At 43.9% G+C, this 17,880-nt stretch overlaps 1 protein-coding gene across 16 annotated transcripts in view; it reads right to left on the bottom strand.

Moving 5' to 3' along the window:
• Window positions 1–17,284, bottom strand: part of LOC116727066 (shisa family member 6) — a 95,330-nt gene extending 78,046 nt beyond the window's left edge. For 3 of the 16 annotated variants that reach the window (XM_032574166.1, XM_032574168.1, XM_032574163.1), the window contains exons 1-4: window positions 17,058–17,275; window positions 15,754–16,687; window positions 14,384–14,544; window positions 1,181–1,285 (exon numbers count right to left, since the gene is read on the bottom strand). In XM_032574166.1, coding sequence (XP_032430057.1) covers window positions 1,181–1,285; window positions 14,384–14,544; window positions 15,754–16,271 — 784 coding nt within the window. In that variant the 5' untranslated portion in view covers window positions 16,272–16,687; window positions 17,058–17,275. Of the gene's footprint in view, window positions 1–1,180; window positions 1,286–14,383; window positions 14,545–15,753; window positions 16,688–17,057 lie in introns of those variants that run through there. The other 13 variants (XM_032574161.1, XM_032574162.1, XM_032574164.1 and 10 more) reach the window with 9 other exon arrangements.
• Window positions 17,285–17,880: the final 596 nt, after the last annotated feature.

Below are 17,880 nucleotides of genomic sequence, written 5' to 3'. Positions count from 1 at the left end.
CTCGTCATATATTGACGAGTGGGGAGTGAGAATGGGTTGGGGTTTCAACGTCTGATTTTTTGTTGTTGTTTTTAATCCAGCTGCACGAGATTGTGAAATGGAGCAATCCCTGGAGGATTTAGTATGTCTGTGTGTGTGAGTATATAAGTATGTATATAATGCGGATATTTTAAGGTTTTCGAAGATAAAGGATAAAGTGAATTTCTGAATTACATCTCCATTCAGTTGATGGCGGTAATACACCAAGTATGTAGACTGCCAGTAAATGCCATAAAAGAAGAAGACCAACCCCCCTGGAATAAAATCAGATGAAGAAGAGAGCTAACAAGTAACGGCTAATTTTAAGTCAAAATAAAAATACGACGTTTGCTCAAGCGCGTTAAGGACATGGGGGAAACTTCTCACCCCACCAACACCCCACGCAGTTCAACGTAGTTGAAGACAAAAACCCCGCGACGCGCGGCGTCCGAAACAACGCGTGAAATCAAACCAAGCGGATATCAAAGCTACAGCAGGTCAGGACGACGAACCGGAAACCAGCGAGCTCCGACGGCGATATGAAGGGAGGCACACGGCAGCGGAAGTCACGATTATATTGAAATGATGTAAACTTGTCACTAGAGCAGTCATTTACAATGCAGCAGAACAGGCGTTCAATTAAATATTCAAAAAGATGCTATCGGGTGAAAGGGGGGTTTGCGTGCTCCCGTGAACTGCATCTGGTTTAGCGGAACAAAAAAAATAAAAAATTAAACGGAATAAATCACAACGTCTTAGCTGCATACTAATTAGTGTTTTACCCATGGGAAAACTTTGCCCCCTGCAACACCCCCAACTAATGGCACGTGGTCATGACTGTGTATGAGTTGGAAGTCACCTTCTCCGCCCCTGCGTCACCCACCGGTGGAGGCTGGCGCGAGCGCGAGCTTGTACTTAATTGCAAAAACGCAGAGGCAGGAGTCCATGTGAATTACCCGGGGAGGGAAATTGAATCTGAAAACATTTCACCTTCATCGAGTGTCTTGTTGTTGATCGCCAGTGTTGCGAGTGGAACATTAGAGGCTGGGAATTAGCATTCAGCCGGGTGTGTGCAGCGCGGCGTGTCGGTATATGGATGAGAGAGGAGGTTCGCCTGCGTGAGGAGAAGAGAAGGAAATGCGGAGGAAAGGTGGCGCTCTACCTTTCTGGTGGCCTCGACCGAGCGTCACGAAGCCAGAGGAGATGAAGTTGTGAAGGTCGCCGCCGCCGCCGCTGCTCCGGATGCTCTCTTTCCCGTAGTGGAGGCCTGGTGGCGCGAGCACCACATTTGCATGTTGATTCATTCAGGTGGACACAGGCACATGGATGCAGAGAGAGAGAGAGAGAAAAGGTTTTGTTAGTATTCTGACCATTAAACATGTGGATTTTTAATTGAGCCAACGCAGGGCTTTGTTTGTTTTTGTTGTGTCTTCCAAGGTCATAATCAAACTCAGAAGGGTTAGCAAAGCACTGAAACCCCGGCTCCAGACGAGTTTAACGGTGAGGGGGGCAAAATAAAAACAACTGCTGAAAAAAAGTAACAGAAGGCACAGATATGGGCAGTGTGAAAGCCACTACTGTATCAAATCGATATAGGAATAACAGAGAGTGGGCCACTTTAAGGTAAAAACAACAAACAGCTGACTGTGGGCGGGCAACGTGGGCCGCCCTGCCGCCGGATCTGGTTTGACAATTATTTCTTGGTTTTCTTGGTCACATTGGGACAAATGCTTCAAATCTTAACACACAGTCACAAATGTAAGTCGCTAGCAACTGGCAAAAGCAACAATATTTTGTTGTAGTGTGATGTATGTGGGAAAGCAAAAGGGGTGAGCCCAACGGACGGGATACGGCAGCAACAGTGACGAAAGTTGAGCGTTTTTCAACGTTTATATTTTTTTGTGTGTTGCTAGCCCATGCGTCAACGTCTACACGAGATTTTACATACTCGTATTTCGCCGGTTGCTTGGCAGCAATTGTCCTCATCATACAAAATGAACGGAGAGTGAGCGACGTCACTCCCCGTGTGCCAAGCCCATTAGGCTGGAAGGCTTTGAAAATGCCTCTAAATGTTTCAGGGTCGACCTTCTGAGAGGGACATACAAAGAAAACCTCCAAATGGATTCCTTAGCCAGGCATACATCCACCTCTGCTGACCTCTTTTGGTCACGGATTGGCCACAGTACACAGGCTCTCCCCAAAGCCCTTCTCCTTAAAAAGGGTAGTTTCATTTTAGTCAATTGTATTGCGGGTATCATTCTGTAGGTTGACTTGAATGAGGTTTTATTTTTTGTCTTAGGTTTTTCTTTTTCCAACAGATGGAAGCCGAATATGTCCTAAAGTTCATGCTCCAGTCACTGAGGTCGTTAAAGTCAGCCAGAAGCCTTTCACTAATTTGAAGGTGACATTTTTCTAGTTTTCAACCATCAGGCTTAGAGCAGAATGCTCTCTCGTAATTTGGCTTCCTGAACGCACATGCAGGTCGTTAAACATGATATATATATATATATGTATATATATATATATATATATATGCACATGACACAAGTGGGCACACCAATGTCACCTCTGCATATGTACAACTGATTGCACTTCCTAACAAGTAACAAATTACACAGGAAAACATTTTTATCACATACAATTAAAGGATTGGCCATTGGTTCGAGTGTTTTAAATACGTCCCAATCGGAGACGAGGGGGTTTATATGATAGCTTGAGATGCATTGAGAGTTTGGCTGGTGACCAGAAATGGCCAATCAAAGCTCTGATTGTTTACTAATCAGTAAACCAAGCCTCTTTTCAGAGTAAAAGCTGCTGTTAGAAGTAAAAGCAAAGTTGACGATCTTTCGGCGTCGGGGACATCAGAAGAAGCACAAAAGGCGTAAGAAACTATTTGAGAGACAACTGTGTCTCCAGTGGAGGTGTGCCAGTTCAACCAGTCTCCACCAAAGCTGTTACAACAGAACCAGACTTTGGTGGGTCGCTGGTCATTTCCACTCCGTCTCCATTTTGTACTCTTGCAGTTTTGTACCCAAAAAGGAGCAGAGCATCAAAGGATATAAGTCTGTACCAGCTACCAGCCCTGGGGACATTTTATTGAATTGCTGAAGCAGCGAACTGACCCAGAACTAACTTCAGCAGACACCGGCAAGGCTGAATGCTTTTACAACAAAGTTGCTTTGTTTTTTTGTTTCTTTTTTATTATTATTTCTTCTCAGCTTTCAAACTTTGTTTGTTATAGAAACTAAAAATTAAAAGTGGTGGAAATCTTTAAGTGACTGTATTGGGCTGAATTTTCTACAGAATACATGCAGAAATCAATGTTTACGACTCCTGACTAATGTGAGACGCTTAAGAAGCTTTGTCTACTCCGAATTATTTTCTTTGTTTTAAAGCAATAAAACTCTGCTTTACTGCAACCGTTTTATTAACCAGAGTGGAAAGTTGCCTCAGCTCCTAATTTAATAAATTAATGACCACTAATGAAAGGAGGGGTCAAAAGAGAAGGTACTTAAAGACAAATTAGAAGAAGCAAATGTTGGTATTGGCAAATCCCAGCTTCTCCACTATAAGTACATCTCTGAACAGCATATCTACTTTTTTAATATAGACCAGGATAGCGAAACATCACATCCCCACCCCTGAATGCAATTATTATATGATGTTATGTTTGAGGAGCTTAACAAAGCAGATACTGTATGTTTAGCGGTTCAAGTTTTGCCGGTGACCTTTTAAAATTGTCCAATATTTGACTATTTTATCTCTCTCACCCAGATATCAAGAGGAGAATTTCTGCACGGTGTCATTTCTGTTGGACACAAATAAAGGAGGAACGGCTGATATGTGAACCGTACAGACAAACACTCTGGACCGTTTGAGAGAGGAAAAGAAAGAAAGGGGGGGGGAAAAAAAGGTCTGAAAAGCAATATGTTTCCACCGCCCACATACCGATGCACTTTGAACTCAATCACACCTCTCAGCACAATGCTTTTATGGCTGCAGATAGAGTATCTGCTGGGGTTATTTTTCCCATTCAATCATACAAGCAATTTCGTGTCTGACACAAACACATGCCATTGTTGTTTCCCTCCGTCACCTTTGTCACTGATAGGCCGCCCGGCAACCAAATGCGACAACCCCTTCCATCTGAAAGACCCCCTCAAGAGCCGTCATCCCGCTCGTTTCGCCAACCCGCTCCCATCTCCAGCTCATTAAGCCGAGGTTTGTCGCAAAGGGCCCGCAGGGCAATGGCCGCGCATTATGAATTTATCGTCCCTGATACAAAGGAAATGGTGACTTCGTACACGCCTGGCGCACCGTGGCAAGGAGGGGCTGAGAATCCACAAGGTAATCATTCTTTAATCAGCCATTACTGGACACTTAGACTTTCTGAATTACCTCCAGGAGAGGATGAATTTGAATATTTAGATAATTGCATCTTGAATGGAGCAGAGTGCGATGCTGCGCTGCTGAGACGAGGGAGGGGATGCGCCAATTCAAAGTCAGCCAACCCTTACTAGAGTCAGGCAGAGGGAATCTAAGTGGTGCATCGTATCCTCTAGTCTAAAACAATCTGTGTGCAGTCTCCATCTATCTACCTTTTTGTTTTATATGCTGAGACACTTTGAGATTTTTTTAGTGCCCTTTTGGCAAAGTACCAAAATGGCACTTTTTGGTGCCATTAACACAAGCCCTCTTGTGTTAATACTGGTGAATTGCAGGAGTCCCGATTTCATTGTAGGTCATAATTAACCGTACACTGCAAAGAGATGCTGATGAATCTCTGCCTTCACACCTGAATCCCACCTCTGATGAACATGTATACACTTTGCGGGGCCAAAGGTCCGTCTGCATAATAAGGGGTAATAATAAGACGAAGGCCAGGAGACAATTAGCTCGGGTCTCTGAGACGCTGAGGTTTAACACAGGTGCACTCTGGGAGAAGCCTCAATTAAATATGTTGATGCAGTCAGCACGGAAGCGTTATTTATAATACTGGGTTGAAGCTCATCCGGCCAATCAGGAGCCGGAGAGGTCACAGTCAGCACAGCGGAGATGTTATGGCAGGCTTAATTGGCGGGAAGGAGAAAGGGGTGTGGGGGAGAAATTAGTGTGTGTGTGCGTGAGTGGGGGTGCGTTTGCGTGTGTGTGTTTGGGTGTGTGTGTGGCTGGGACAGGACAGCTCACTGAATATAATGCTAAAAGAGCCTTTTGGCAAACAATTACACTAATTATTGTCTGTACATATGCTGTCTGGGCAAATAAAGGGAGCTGGACTGCCTTGCAAAGCTGTTTAACTTTTTCCAAATGTTGTTCTGCTGTGACCACAAACTTAAATATGTTGCATTAGGTTTTTTATTTGGCCCAATCAACACAAAGTAGCACAGAATTTCAAAACAGAAGGAAATTACGCATGGTTCTTGTTCTTTTTGTACAAATAGGCCTCACTTTTCACATTAACATCTACCCCTAAATAAGCCCTAAATACAGGGATTATAACTGCAACTCATCTCATAAGTCACTTTAGTAGTGGATAATCAAAATAATATAAGCAATGCGGTGGATACAGCACACATGTGGAAGACTGCGCTGGTGAGATGAAACATGCAAAATGCTACTTGTGTAGGACAATGGTCATTGAACCATTTCAAGAGAATGTTTTTTTCAGTAGCAATATGGAAATTGTAGGGTATATTCAGCAAGCCAATGACCTCAGTCACCCAGCTAGTGCCATAAAATAATTCTTTAGATCAGTGTTTCTCTCTTAAGCACTTCAGAAAATGTTAAGTCTACCAAGTACCACCATCTTTGCATACTTTTTAAAATAAGATCGACACATTGTTAGGTTTGTTCTTACCGATGGAACGGCTGGTTTTGTTGTCAATTCCATTTTTTACTTGGAAATTGAAGTTTCCCATTTTAGACTAGAAAATTTTGTTTCCCATGAGTTTGGAACATCATGTTGGAAATCGGTTGAGTTCTCACTAAAAACTTGATCTCTACATCCAATATGGCTTCTTTGGACTTAAAGCTTAGTGAGAACTACTGGGATCTCCGTTGAAAATGCTGCTGTTGCGTTTTAATGGGAGCAGTCAGTCTGGTCACTACATGAAAGCAGATCTCAGTGGTTTACAAATAATCAACAGTGAAGTCAGGTTTGATGTCAGTCCCATACTTTAATCTTTCTTGAGATTAAAGCAAAGATAAATGTGCTTGAACCTTTCATCTTGTTAGCTGCAGATCAAACTTGAAATCTTGCAAAAATAATCCCTATGAAACTTTATTGTAAATGCCACCAAAGATACAACACCAAAGTATTTCTCGTACTTGCAGATGCTATCGCCCCATTTTTATTAGCAAAAACAATTTACACCTTAGATCCTTTTTCTTCCACTTCGATGTTATTGACTATTTTGTGTTGCTCTACTAGTTTAAAAATTCCAGCTCTGCAAAAACACAAAAATCTTACCAAGTATTTTTGGTCTAGTTTCTAGTACACTTGAAACGAGAAGAAACTAACTTATAAGTAAGGTTTCAACAAGACTCATGAGCTTGTTTTAAGTCAATACTTCCTTAATATTGGTTAAAAAAAGTACTCGTTTCATCAGTAGATTGTTTCACTTATAATATGGAAAAAATGTCTTGCCTCACTAATAGATAATTTCCCAAATAACTAGTAATTTTTCATCAGTATTAAGGAATTATTGACTTAAAACAACCTCTTATATCTTATTTCAAGTGTGCTAAGATATTTGCACTCGAAATTAGACCAAAAACACTTAGCAAGGTTTTGCAGCGAATAAAATACATAGAAACGTGTGGCTGCATTCAAGGGCTGTGAATACTTTTTCATGGTGCTATGGGCACTGTGGCGCTTTAAAAATATCTGAAGGTCATGTCAAAGCAGCTTAAACGGCTGGAATGATTAGTCGATCATGAGGACCTCTCATGGTCCACCACTGCTGACCTTTAAGCTCCAAAGTTTGCCCATCTCAAACGAAATTAGCTGATTGCCCTAAACCCCCCCCCAACGTGCCCCACGCTGGAGGCGATGAGGCAGATACAGACAGCTGCTGACGGCTTCTCAGCCGCCATGGGGCCAAGCGCTCTAAGATGGTGATTCTGCTTACTCTCATAGCTGTGATACAGGGAACATAACTCATAATCCAATTTGCTTCTCTCTTTTTTTTCGGAATTGCTCTACGGGAGTGATTGTTTTCTTCTCTTTTTTCCCCGCCGTTGAACAAAGCGAGACGGAGGAGAACGGCGACACTCCGCGCTACCTGGAAACTATATTTCATCATTTTGCGCATTAGGAAAATGTCAGAGAGGAAACCAAGCAACACGTTTTGTATTTTTTTGCTTTTTTAAAAAAAGAAAAAAAAAAAAAAAAAGAGACAAAAAAAGAAAGAACAGATCTGTGTCTCCGGTGTGCGGCAGATAAATCAACTTCATCTGAGGAAAGCCGTGAGCCAAACTGCATTACTCAGTGAGCGGTTATTGTTTACTTTAACCAAAGGCGAACCAGTGTTAAGTTATCTGCTCCTCCCCTCTCAAGGACTGCGTCTTGTTGTGGCTGCAGGGCGCTCTGTGTCTACACCCCGGCCTAAAAGAGAATCTGAGCCCGACAAAAACACAGAGGGGATTCAAATAAAAATAGCTGCACTTTGCGCTGGTATCATATTATGCTGTCTACGCTATTTTTTTGTATTTTTTTGCTATGGGCTCCAATTTATTTTCTCTTTTAACCCAAATATATAGCCCTGAAAAAGCAAGGAAGTTTGTCATGCACCGAGGGCGCCATGTCACATAAGGCCTGTGAAGGGGGAAAAAAGAAATCAGCTTGTATTTTTAGAGTCTCCAAGAAAAAAGAAGTTCCAAAACGACAAGAAAGGGATATAAAAAAAAAAATACTTTGGCAAGGATGTGATTACTGCTGAGAGCGACAGAGCATCTTCACATGCCGTGGATCAAAGGAAAAATGGATGTTATTCCCGCTCCAAACTGAAGCTGATAGGATCCTCCTGGGCCCTTTAGCCACTTGCTTTATGAGGTCTCTCTACCTGATTTAAAAGCGTCTCGAAAAAGCCTCTGGATGTGAAGTGCCAAACTCATCAGCAATGACTCCATCTGAGGACCCTCTTCTTAAGAGGCCCGCCTCCTCCGTGTGTGCCAAATGCCCATTTAAGCGCGCATGAATATGCATTCTCTTTCGAGAGCGGGTGTGTACAGTGGGGCTCCCGATTATTATGCGCACATCAAGCACGCCCTCGCCCGCGCTGCCACTGCCTTTCATGTCCAAGCCCCATCAGGACCGCCTGTTCTCCCTGACATGAAGGTTGGGAAGGGTTGGGCCTGGCTAACTTTAGCAAGCAGGCAGAATTCTCCCAGGCCAAGCAAAGCCGCGGATAGACGAGTCGAGCAATGCCTGACCTTTACAATAAGTACAAGCAAGGTTGAACAAAAGGCAGCCTGCCACGTGCAGCTCCATGGCAGCCTTGTCCCGCTCCAAGGCTGCCTGGCGAACATTAAGCGGAGAGTGATGTGGCGACGGAATGGACTGAGACACTTAGTGAATGAATGCAGACTGCAGTCGTAATAGAGAAATGTGAAAAAAGTCCCCTGTGTGCCCACTGGATGGATATGAATAGGAATCCTTTATTTAGCTGCCTCTATTCCAAGTGGCTGCTGTCCTGTGGCACAAGTGGACTCTAAAAAGTACATGGTGTATTGGGTGAAAGAACATAGGTTGAGCTTTGCCATAACTAGCAAAAGTAAAAAAAAAAAAAGTCCAGATTTCAGCATCATCTTTAAAATAAAATTATAGGCGCGATGAAGGTGCAGTGGTATCCACATATAGTCTTAGTCTTCGATGCGGTCGTCACAGGTTCTAGTTCCGTCCGTTGACCTCTGCCGCATGACTTGCTTCTCTCTCACAATCCGCCACTACAGCTGCAAAAACATCTTTAAATATATATGTATTCAAAACTGTTATCAGATTTTTTTTTTTTGTTGTTCCTTTTTGGTTTGTCACCATTGTGCCGTTTGTGGGTCCATTAACGCCACCCCTCAGAGATCGAGATCCGTTCTCATAAAAACCAATTACATGGTGTGGTGTGGCTTTCTAGACGTTAGCACCCTTTAGAGTCCTCAAATCCTAAATCCTTCTTAATCTGGATACTAGAACTTTTTTCCAAATGTGAAAGTAAAATATGAGATGGATTAAGGCAAGAAGTACACTCTAAAAAAAATTATTTGTTGGTTATGTTCCAACATCCAAGTACCCTAAGGAACTTGGATGTACTGTGGTACACATGCTAATCAGCTGTGGATCTGGAAAGGATTCAAGTTGTGAAGAGCCTGCATGCCCAAAAGGGCACCATACAAAGAAGTGGTGCCACCACAAGCCAAAATATTACGTTATGAGGCTTTTGCCGGGGTTTCTTACTGTTAGGCGGTTAAATAAAGGTCATCAAACACACAGGATCCCTTGTAGCTGCAGTAGACAGCAATACCAGCACTTGATATGAGTTTAATAGGGGTCATACTGTGGGCGTGCTAAGTCCACGTGGTCGTATTATGTATGATTATGTGAGTAGTATTCTTTATAACATGGCATAGAATGGTGTAGCATTTATGGGTGTAACCACTGTCACCAAAATACACCAAGTCTGCAATCTGCTACTTTGTTTGAATCAAACTCCTTAACTTTGTCCTTCAGCAAAGACTCAAGAGATCAAGTAATTTAATTGATGCTTTAATTAATTTTGCTGGTCCAGTATAAGAAAAAAAATACAAGTCACTAAGTTCAGATTACTTCTCTATACACAGGTTATGACTAGTGTTTAAAGCTCTGTTTTTGCTGTAGAGAATGTATTCTTCACAACTGGAGTTATTTCTTATCTAGGCAAGGTGCAAAAATATGTCAAAGTTTCAAACATTTTCTTTGTCTCAGCACTGCTGTGACAGTGAGCCCATTCCTGTGGTTTAATACGGATATCCGGATCCAATCCTATAAGCATTGGCTCAGGTCTCCAATCACCGGTGTTTTTAGTGATTAGCATCTGGAGTCTCTAGTGAAACTTAGTTTCGGATATCTGTTAAAAGAACTGCTTCTCTGTGATTATGTCAGTCGCTCCCTCAGCGACACAAGAAGAGTTTAGAGTTTTTTCTGTCGAATGCTGCACTTTGTCAGTGTTTGTGTGTGACCTGTGCCATCCCCACACACACACACACCGAGCTCAGATGTACTCAAGACAGCTCCCATTGTGGGGGAGAGTCACTGGTCACTCAGTTTCACAACATACAGGAAACGGAACGTTTCTAACCTAGGAGAGTACATTTCTCTAAACTTGGTCTATACATCATTAACAAAAACTGCACTGATGTATATTATGAACAGGATTATACAGTATTCAATTTACATGTACATTGCCTAGGCCAAAAAGAAATATCTTGCAATGATGACAGGAGAGTCTGACCAATGGTCAAAACCTTTTCCAGTACATCGCAAAGATTCTCAATGGGGTCAAGGTCTGAACTCTCATTCACAATTTCAGTCCGATGAGACTTGGCATTGTCATCTTGGAAGGAACAACCCATTGAAGGGATAATCTGATCATTCAGTGTATTCAGGTCAGCTGACCCTATGATCTTGGTGAACCTTGACCTAACCAACTGCAGCAACCCCAGATCATAGCACTGCCCCAACAGGGTGGTATAGTAGAAACTAGACATGATGGCTGCACCACTTCATCTGCTTCTATTCTTACACTGATGCACCCGTCACTATAGAAGAGGGTAAATCTGGACTCGTCAGATCACATGATCCTTCTTCCATCGCTCTAGAGTCCAGTCTTTCTGCTTCCTCAAAAATTAAAACCTTCCTCTCTGGTTAGATTCACTGATCAGTAATTTTATTGTGCCTACGGCTGTTCAGTCCTAATCATTTGGGTTCCCTTCACATGAGTGTGGAAATGCAGTCAGGATTTTCTTAGATCACATTTTCTCCTCAAAGACAATTGCTCCCCTCTATCCTTCCTGTTTTTGACAACGCGTTGGACGGTTCTCAACCCAATACTAGTAGCTTCTACAATCTCCTTAATGCCAATGACATGACTTCTTAAAGATTAACATCTGTTCCTTGACCACAAGATGTGTCTTTCCACATTGTTGTTTAAGAAATTCTAAGTTAATCGTTGCATCAGCTGGGGTTAAATAACTTCTTGCCAGCAGACAGTACCTACCCAGTATGAAGCTCATCCCAGTTTTCTCAAGTAAATTCAGATGGCAACTTTTTCTTTGGCCAGGCAGTGTACAACTACATTTTATGTAGATGTAACATCTTCAGAAGTGACCAGACTTAGATGTTACTTTCAACCTGCTGGTCACAAGTTAACACAAAGTCACATAAATCCATACCACCCGCTGGAAGACTACAGTGTCCAGGCTGTCCAGAAATGAAGCAAAGCGACATTGAAATGCACTTTTCATCTGGTCCATATATTTCAAGACATTCAATTTTTCAGAAGTATCAGGCTGTGACTCGGCATCAGAACGTGGCTTTTCTTAAAGGACAAAACGAAACACTGATCAGGATAATTCCCATTTTAAAGTCCTTTCACTGAGATGCCAGAAAAAGAGCCAAAGGAACCAGAGTTTTCCCAGGCTGTCTGGAGTAGCACAGTTTTGCCTCCCCTCCACTAGTTGCTGCACACTACAAAAAAAAGACAATATCAGCTGTTTGGAAGTATTTCCACTTACAAAAACGGTGTGGATTCTGAAGGAGCGCCACCTGTTTCTCTTGTTTGCTGTTTTAGCCTCAATAGGAATAATTGTTTTCTCTTTTCAATAAAAACAACTGAATGATATCATGCGTTTCACTTCTAGGTCTTTGTGAACACCATCATGTGAACACCATGATGTCATTAGTCAAGTAGCTCATGCCTTCTCTTAACTCAACACACTGAAGTTACGTCGGTTTGGAAATACCTTCTTCAGTCTTGGAATACTCCATCTTTATCTCCACCAAACTCCAGCTTCCATCCAGCAGGTCAAAACAGGCTCAGACTTGCTTTTTTGTCTCATTATTAACTGCCGTTTTTCCAGCGCAGAAGTGAATCTCACTTTACATCTGAAATTAATGAGCTAATAATAATGCTCTATCGGCACAATGGAGTTTTATGTCCAACTTATATGACTTTTGATTGGCTATGTTCAGTTTTATTGCAGCAGGAAGACAGAAACGTTGTCATTACCTGGATCATCAATCGCAATGTCATTAAAAAAAAAAAAAAACATCAAAGAAAAGTTGCCAACATAAGCAACAGTTCCTACCATTAGCTTCAACGAAGAAGCACTATGGGGAGGAGTGCCAACGACTGACGGGTTTATGAACCTGATTCTGATGGATGGATTTCTGTATTTCAAGAACTGTGGCAAAGTGAAACAATTTCTCATGGGGCAGCTCATATATTCACCCAAATATGCAATTTGTTTAGTTTTCCAGTGCTTACTTCCAAGTTCAATCGGTTGGGATGGGCTGCCAAAGACAAACAGAGAATCTGAGTGGCAAACCGTCTTCAAAACTACAAACTGAAGCCATCACTGATGTCAGAAAAGTCAGTATCTCAGGGGACCTGTGCAAAACAGTAGCTCCACTCCAAAATGTGCACAACACTTTGTCTATATTCCACTAATGTCCAAAAACACAACTTCGCAATCGCGGTGTTTCCTCTAAATAAGAAACGCAACTATGATTGCACCTGAAAAAGTTTGTTAAAGCAATAAGTTGTTAATAAACATGTGGTTCCATCATCCTTCTACCACTTCCTGTCTTGTTCTTTGACATTTTCGCCAGCAGTAACATCAGGCATTTGATCACATGACTCGTGTTGCTAAAAAGGTTTATACATTGCAGTTTTGCAAAAACAAAAAACACTAATTCCGATACAGTCAAGAAAACCACCTCATCCTAGCGGAACAACTTTTCATCTGGGTTTTTTTGTGTTTTGTTTTGTTTTTTTGAATTAGCAGGTTCCATTCAGCGAATTTAATTTGGTAATTCCAATTTGTGCAGCTTCATGGTCAGCTGAAACGCAGTATGTGACAAAAATGAACCAATGCACAAAATGGAATCTTTTCTTGTTTTTGTCAGTTATCTGGACAGGATATGGGAAGGACAGCGCGACGAATTTGTTGTAAATGCCAGTTAATCACTGTCAGTGTGTTTACTTTAACAGCTGCAAAATCAACCCCTCTAGTTTCTCTCATTCTGCACATCGAAGCCTCCCGCATCCCTGTTTTTCTTTCCATCTCACTGGCTGCTTTGTAATATCTCATTATTCCCCATCTGTGTGTTTGCCTCTCTTCATCTGATAACACCTGCCTCGCCTAAGAACCTGCCGCCTCCGCCGCCAATGACGCCTAGCTTCCTGGACCTTATGTGTTCTCCATACTGAGTTCTTTTCTCTTTTTTTTTTCATTGGGGGTGGGTGGAGATTTAGAGGGCGGCGTTTTAGCGATTGATGCTCCCCGTCTGCTCTCTGAATTGCGAGGTTAAATCACGCCGAGCAGCCTGGCTCCGATTCACCCACTGACTGAGCGAGAGAGGTCGTCACTTCCAGCCTGTCAGAGTCTGTGAAGTCCTCACTGTCATTATCTCCACTAACGGGGCCGCTACTTTTTTTCCCCCCCACCTCTCTTTCTCTCTTTTCACCCCCTCTCTGCTGCTGTATCTCTCTCTCTAATCGGATGATTGCAGGATGTTTCTGTCAGAAATTATACTGGCGAACAGTTTTAGAAGGTTTCTTTGAAGTCTACATGAGAACAATAAGCACGCTTCACAGTGAAAGACCCGGAGTTAACGTTAAACAGGTACAACACCTCAGCAGATGCGTGTGGGGAAAGCTGCGGCGCTTTCAGAGCAAAGTGAAGATGCGCAGAGAAATCGGCGGATGACCAGAATCAGGCTATTTTGTGCTTGATCAGCCAGTCGGAAACTCTGAAATGTAATCTTTTTCCAGTCAGTGAATGCACCATACACAGAGCCGCTAGGTTGCACAGAACAAAAAAAAAAGAAGCTGATTGTGGTACAGGAGAATTGCTCTGCTTTATCCTTTGTTTTTTGTTTTTTTTTGTTTTGTTTATTTTAGCACTTCTAACCTCTGACAACATTTTGAAACATGGTGGAAATGATAGTTGTGCTAAATGCTAACATATCACGCTAAAGAGCTTGAAGAAAAACCACAATATCAATTCCAGCACATCCACCCTCTTGCAAAAAAATCGGAGATCAGACACTGGCCTCAAGTTTCTGATCGGTGCGTTTCTAACACGCGTTGCAGACGAGGCCCCGGGGGCTTACCGTGGTTGGATTTGGAGGAATGCACGGGGGTGTAGTGGTTCTTCGACGAGGTTCTGATCGGCGTGTTGTCTTTCGGCGAGCCGTTCATCGCTGCAAAATTCTCGCAGTCGTATTGGGAGATGGGGATGGGCCCCTGTTGCATTAGAATGTCTGCGAGGGCCCTGGAGAAGGCAACACAGGAGCAACTGTTACACACGAGATTAAAGGAACGCGAGGAGAGGCGAAGAGGGGACAGGTGTTTGAAAACGGCTCTGATACATTTACTCTTTCCTCTTTTCCCACGTCTGGGAACGTGACGAAAAGTTAATTTGCGAGAGGAACAAACACTGGATGGTGCACACATCCAGACTAATTGGGTTGAATTTGGATGTTTTTCAGACGGCACCAGGTGCATATGGAGGGCTGAAGCCCTCGGGGGGGGAATCTGAGAGGGGTGGATGGAACGGGTAGAGGAGCAATCATGATGAAAGAAAGTTAGAAAAAAACAAGTTTGTTTGCTCGCTCTGGCATGGCTTCTGGAAGAGAGGGGGGAGGTGGGGGGTGGAAACAAAAAACGGAAGGAAATCTAATTACATCTGCAGAGCCGCGGCTCAAAGCTTCTGTACGACAAAATGTACGAGCCGTGTAACCTTTTGCTTTGAAATTAATATTTCACCCCTCCCTCTCCCCGTGCATGCCCGCGCACTCTTCCTCCTGCGCCTTATTGGACGTGCAGCGGCGCATGCATGTCACGCGCCCTTGATGCGGCCCTGTGACATTATTCACAGACTGAAGGATGCTCAGGTGCTGAATAATGCACCGTTCGCCATCAGCGTTGTTTCTGGGACGCGGCCGCAGTACAGGAGGAGGCGTGAAACGGCCTGTTACCATGGCACCAAGTGTTCATTGTGGGGGGATTGGTGTGTCAAGATGCCCACATGTAGCCCACAGACAGAGGGCGGGGTCAGTGTGAGGGGTTGGGGGCGGTGGGGTTATGGTGTTGGAGCCATAACCGCTCTGACTTATCTGCCTCACTAGCCAAGCACCTGGGATGGAGACAATGTGATGTGAGGTACAACATGCAATATGAATGTTGGGTATTAATCTCTTCAGGATGGATGTGCACCCACGGACACCTCCACAAAGATCTCTTTCAACTCACATGCAATTATTTCAGGCTTTTGACTCTTTAGGGGGTTTAACACCTGCTTCTGGTTACCATCACCCTTAACAGCAGATTAACCGTCAGCCTCGCTTTCGCGTTTCTAACGCGGCTCTCCACTAACACGTGACACCATCCTCCTCCTGACCTTTGCTCTCCAGGCAGAAGTGATGGCACTAAACGGTTTGCAATGTTTTTCGCTGACTTCCTTCCCGGACGATGGACTCACCTGTGTATGTTCATTTCCTGAGGCGGACCCGTAGCCTTGTCGTAAGCCACTTTGACCGACACCCCCACCACTATGATGAAGGCTATGACCCCGCCGGTGATGTACACCGCCGTGTTGGTGTGATCCATGCTCAGCTCGTTGATGGTCGGGATGGGCGTCGAGGTGGAGGTCGCGTCCGGGACCGGCGTGACGAATTTGCAGCCCGCCTGGTTCAGCCGGTCCTTCTTGTGCTCGCAGCAGAAGCGCATGGAGCACGTCCCGCAGCAGTAGCGGTGGTACGTGTTGTTGCACTCGAACGACACGTCTAACTGGCCGCTCACGTCGTAGTAGTCATGGCAGGTGTCGTGGTCCTTGGCGGGCGCCGGCTTCGGGGTCCTCTGCTGGACGACAGTGGGCACCACCGTGGCTTTGGGGGCTTTCCTGGGCGCTTGCTTGGGCTTTTTGCCCCCCGTGGCTGCGCTCAGGACGCAGAGGGGGTCCAGGTATATGAGCAGCAGGAGAATGTGCCTTATCCCCATGGCAGCGCAGGAAAAAAAAAAAAGCTCTTCAAGTTCTAGACGTGTTGGCGAAAGACACTTTTAACTCTGGTCAAGCATTAAAAAACGGGCTTCTTGATCACAGTCTTGCCCTTGTTCGAGCAGTTTCCCGTGCAATCATTGTGAGTACAGCTGGGCGCAAAGCGGTCGTCAAGGGCATTCTCTGCTTTTATTATGCAATGAACGCTCTAAAGCCCATTGCGGCGCAAGAGAGAGAGACAGAGAGAGAGAGGGGGGGGGAGCGGTGACAACAGAACGCCCGATCCCGGCAGGGACAGGAGCTGAGGGGGAAGCCCCGGCTCCGAGCGCTCTCCTCCCCGGCTCAGCTGCGGCGCGCGGGGTCGCTGTCCAAGGTGCTGATACCCGGAGACCCAGCCACTTCTGGAGGCGAACTTAATCTGAAGGGAACACAAGTATACACCAGACGACTTCATTAGGATTTCCGTCACGTAACAAACCCCGTCGTTAATTAATAACCACGATTTCAGCTTGAGCCCTAATAACTTGGCTTTCGTTTTTTTTTTGTTTTTTTTTACGCATGCTGATCATCTCGGTTTCTTTCTTTCTTCCTCAAAAAAAGAAGGAATTACATTTTCTCTCCCACACAGAGAAAATGTAATCGAAAACATTGATGATATTTCAGTTGACAGAAGCGTGCCACAAAAAAAAAAAAAAAAAAAAAAAAAAAAACAGCGCAAAACTAAACAGGGTGAGATCTTTTAAGGCTCAGCTGGTGTTTTCGGAGTGGGAGGATGAAAAGCGACCTACCTCTGCTTGGATCCCCGCTAGGGACTCGCTCTCTGTCTGGGTCTCCGAAAGTGAGGAGCGCCTCAGAGCTCCTAGCGGCTCTGTCACTCTCTCTCCCTTCTCTCCGCACTTCTTCTCTTCTCCCTCCCTCCGTCTCTTACATCACTTCAGTGCTGGCGTCAGAACTCAGCCAAGTATCGGTAAATTGGACCTCCTTCCCTCCCTTCCTTTTTCCTCCCTGCCTCCGCCGCCTCCTCCTGCTTTATGAAAGTATAAGCCCCGCTTATTGGCATTAACACGTCTAAATTAAACGGCGGTTCGCAGGTCTGTGGTTGCAGAACACGGTGGCCAGTCTCTCTCTCTCGCTCTCTACACACACACACACACACACACACAGACACTCGCCGTGCTTGTTTATTTGCCCACACAGTCCTCTTGGCAGATGCATATTCCATATAATTATGGTGGATTCGATTTGTGTTTAGTTTGAAGTTCGGAAAAATCAGCTGAAAAGCCCAATAAGAGCAATTTTGGGTTTTTTTTTTCCTGATTGGGAAAAACAGGACGTCTTCCCGAAGCCGCCTTTAGAAAATCCAACATGGCTGCGGATATCGTTAAAAAAAACAAATTACAAATTTGGAGTGTGAAAGTTTTTATTTAAACTTAGGAACCTAAATCAGCAGCAAACACCTGCAATCATATATCTATTTGTTAAAAAAATTTTTAAGAAAAAACGAAGAAAAGGGGGAAAAAAATATAAATTTGTTTTTGCTAGCATGTTGTCTTTGCGTCAGGACATTGTTGTTGTTTGGCCAAGTGACGTAAAAATAAGCAAATGCCAATT

Source organism: Xiphophorus hellerii, chromosome 10 (assembly GCF_003331165.1).
Source record: "Xiphophorus hellerii strain 12219 chromosome 10, Xiphophorus_hellerii-4.1, whole genome shotgun sequence".
NCBI classification, from domain to species: Eukaryota; Metazoa; Chordata; class Actinopteri; order Cyprinodontiformes; family Poeciliidae; genus Xiphophorus; species Xiphophorus hellerii.
The sequence above is the reverse complement of the archived record's forward strand: the minus strand, read 5'-3'. Positions and strand labels throughout refer to the sequence as shown.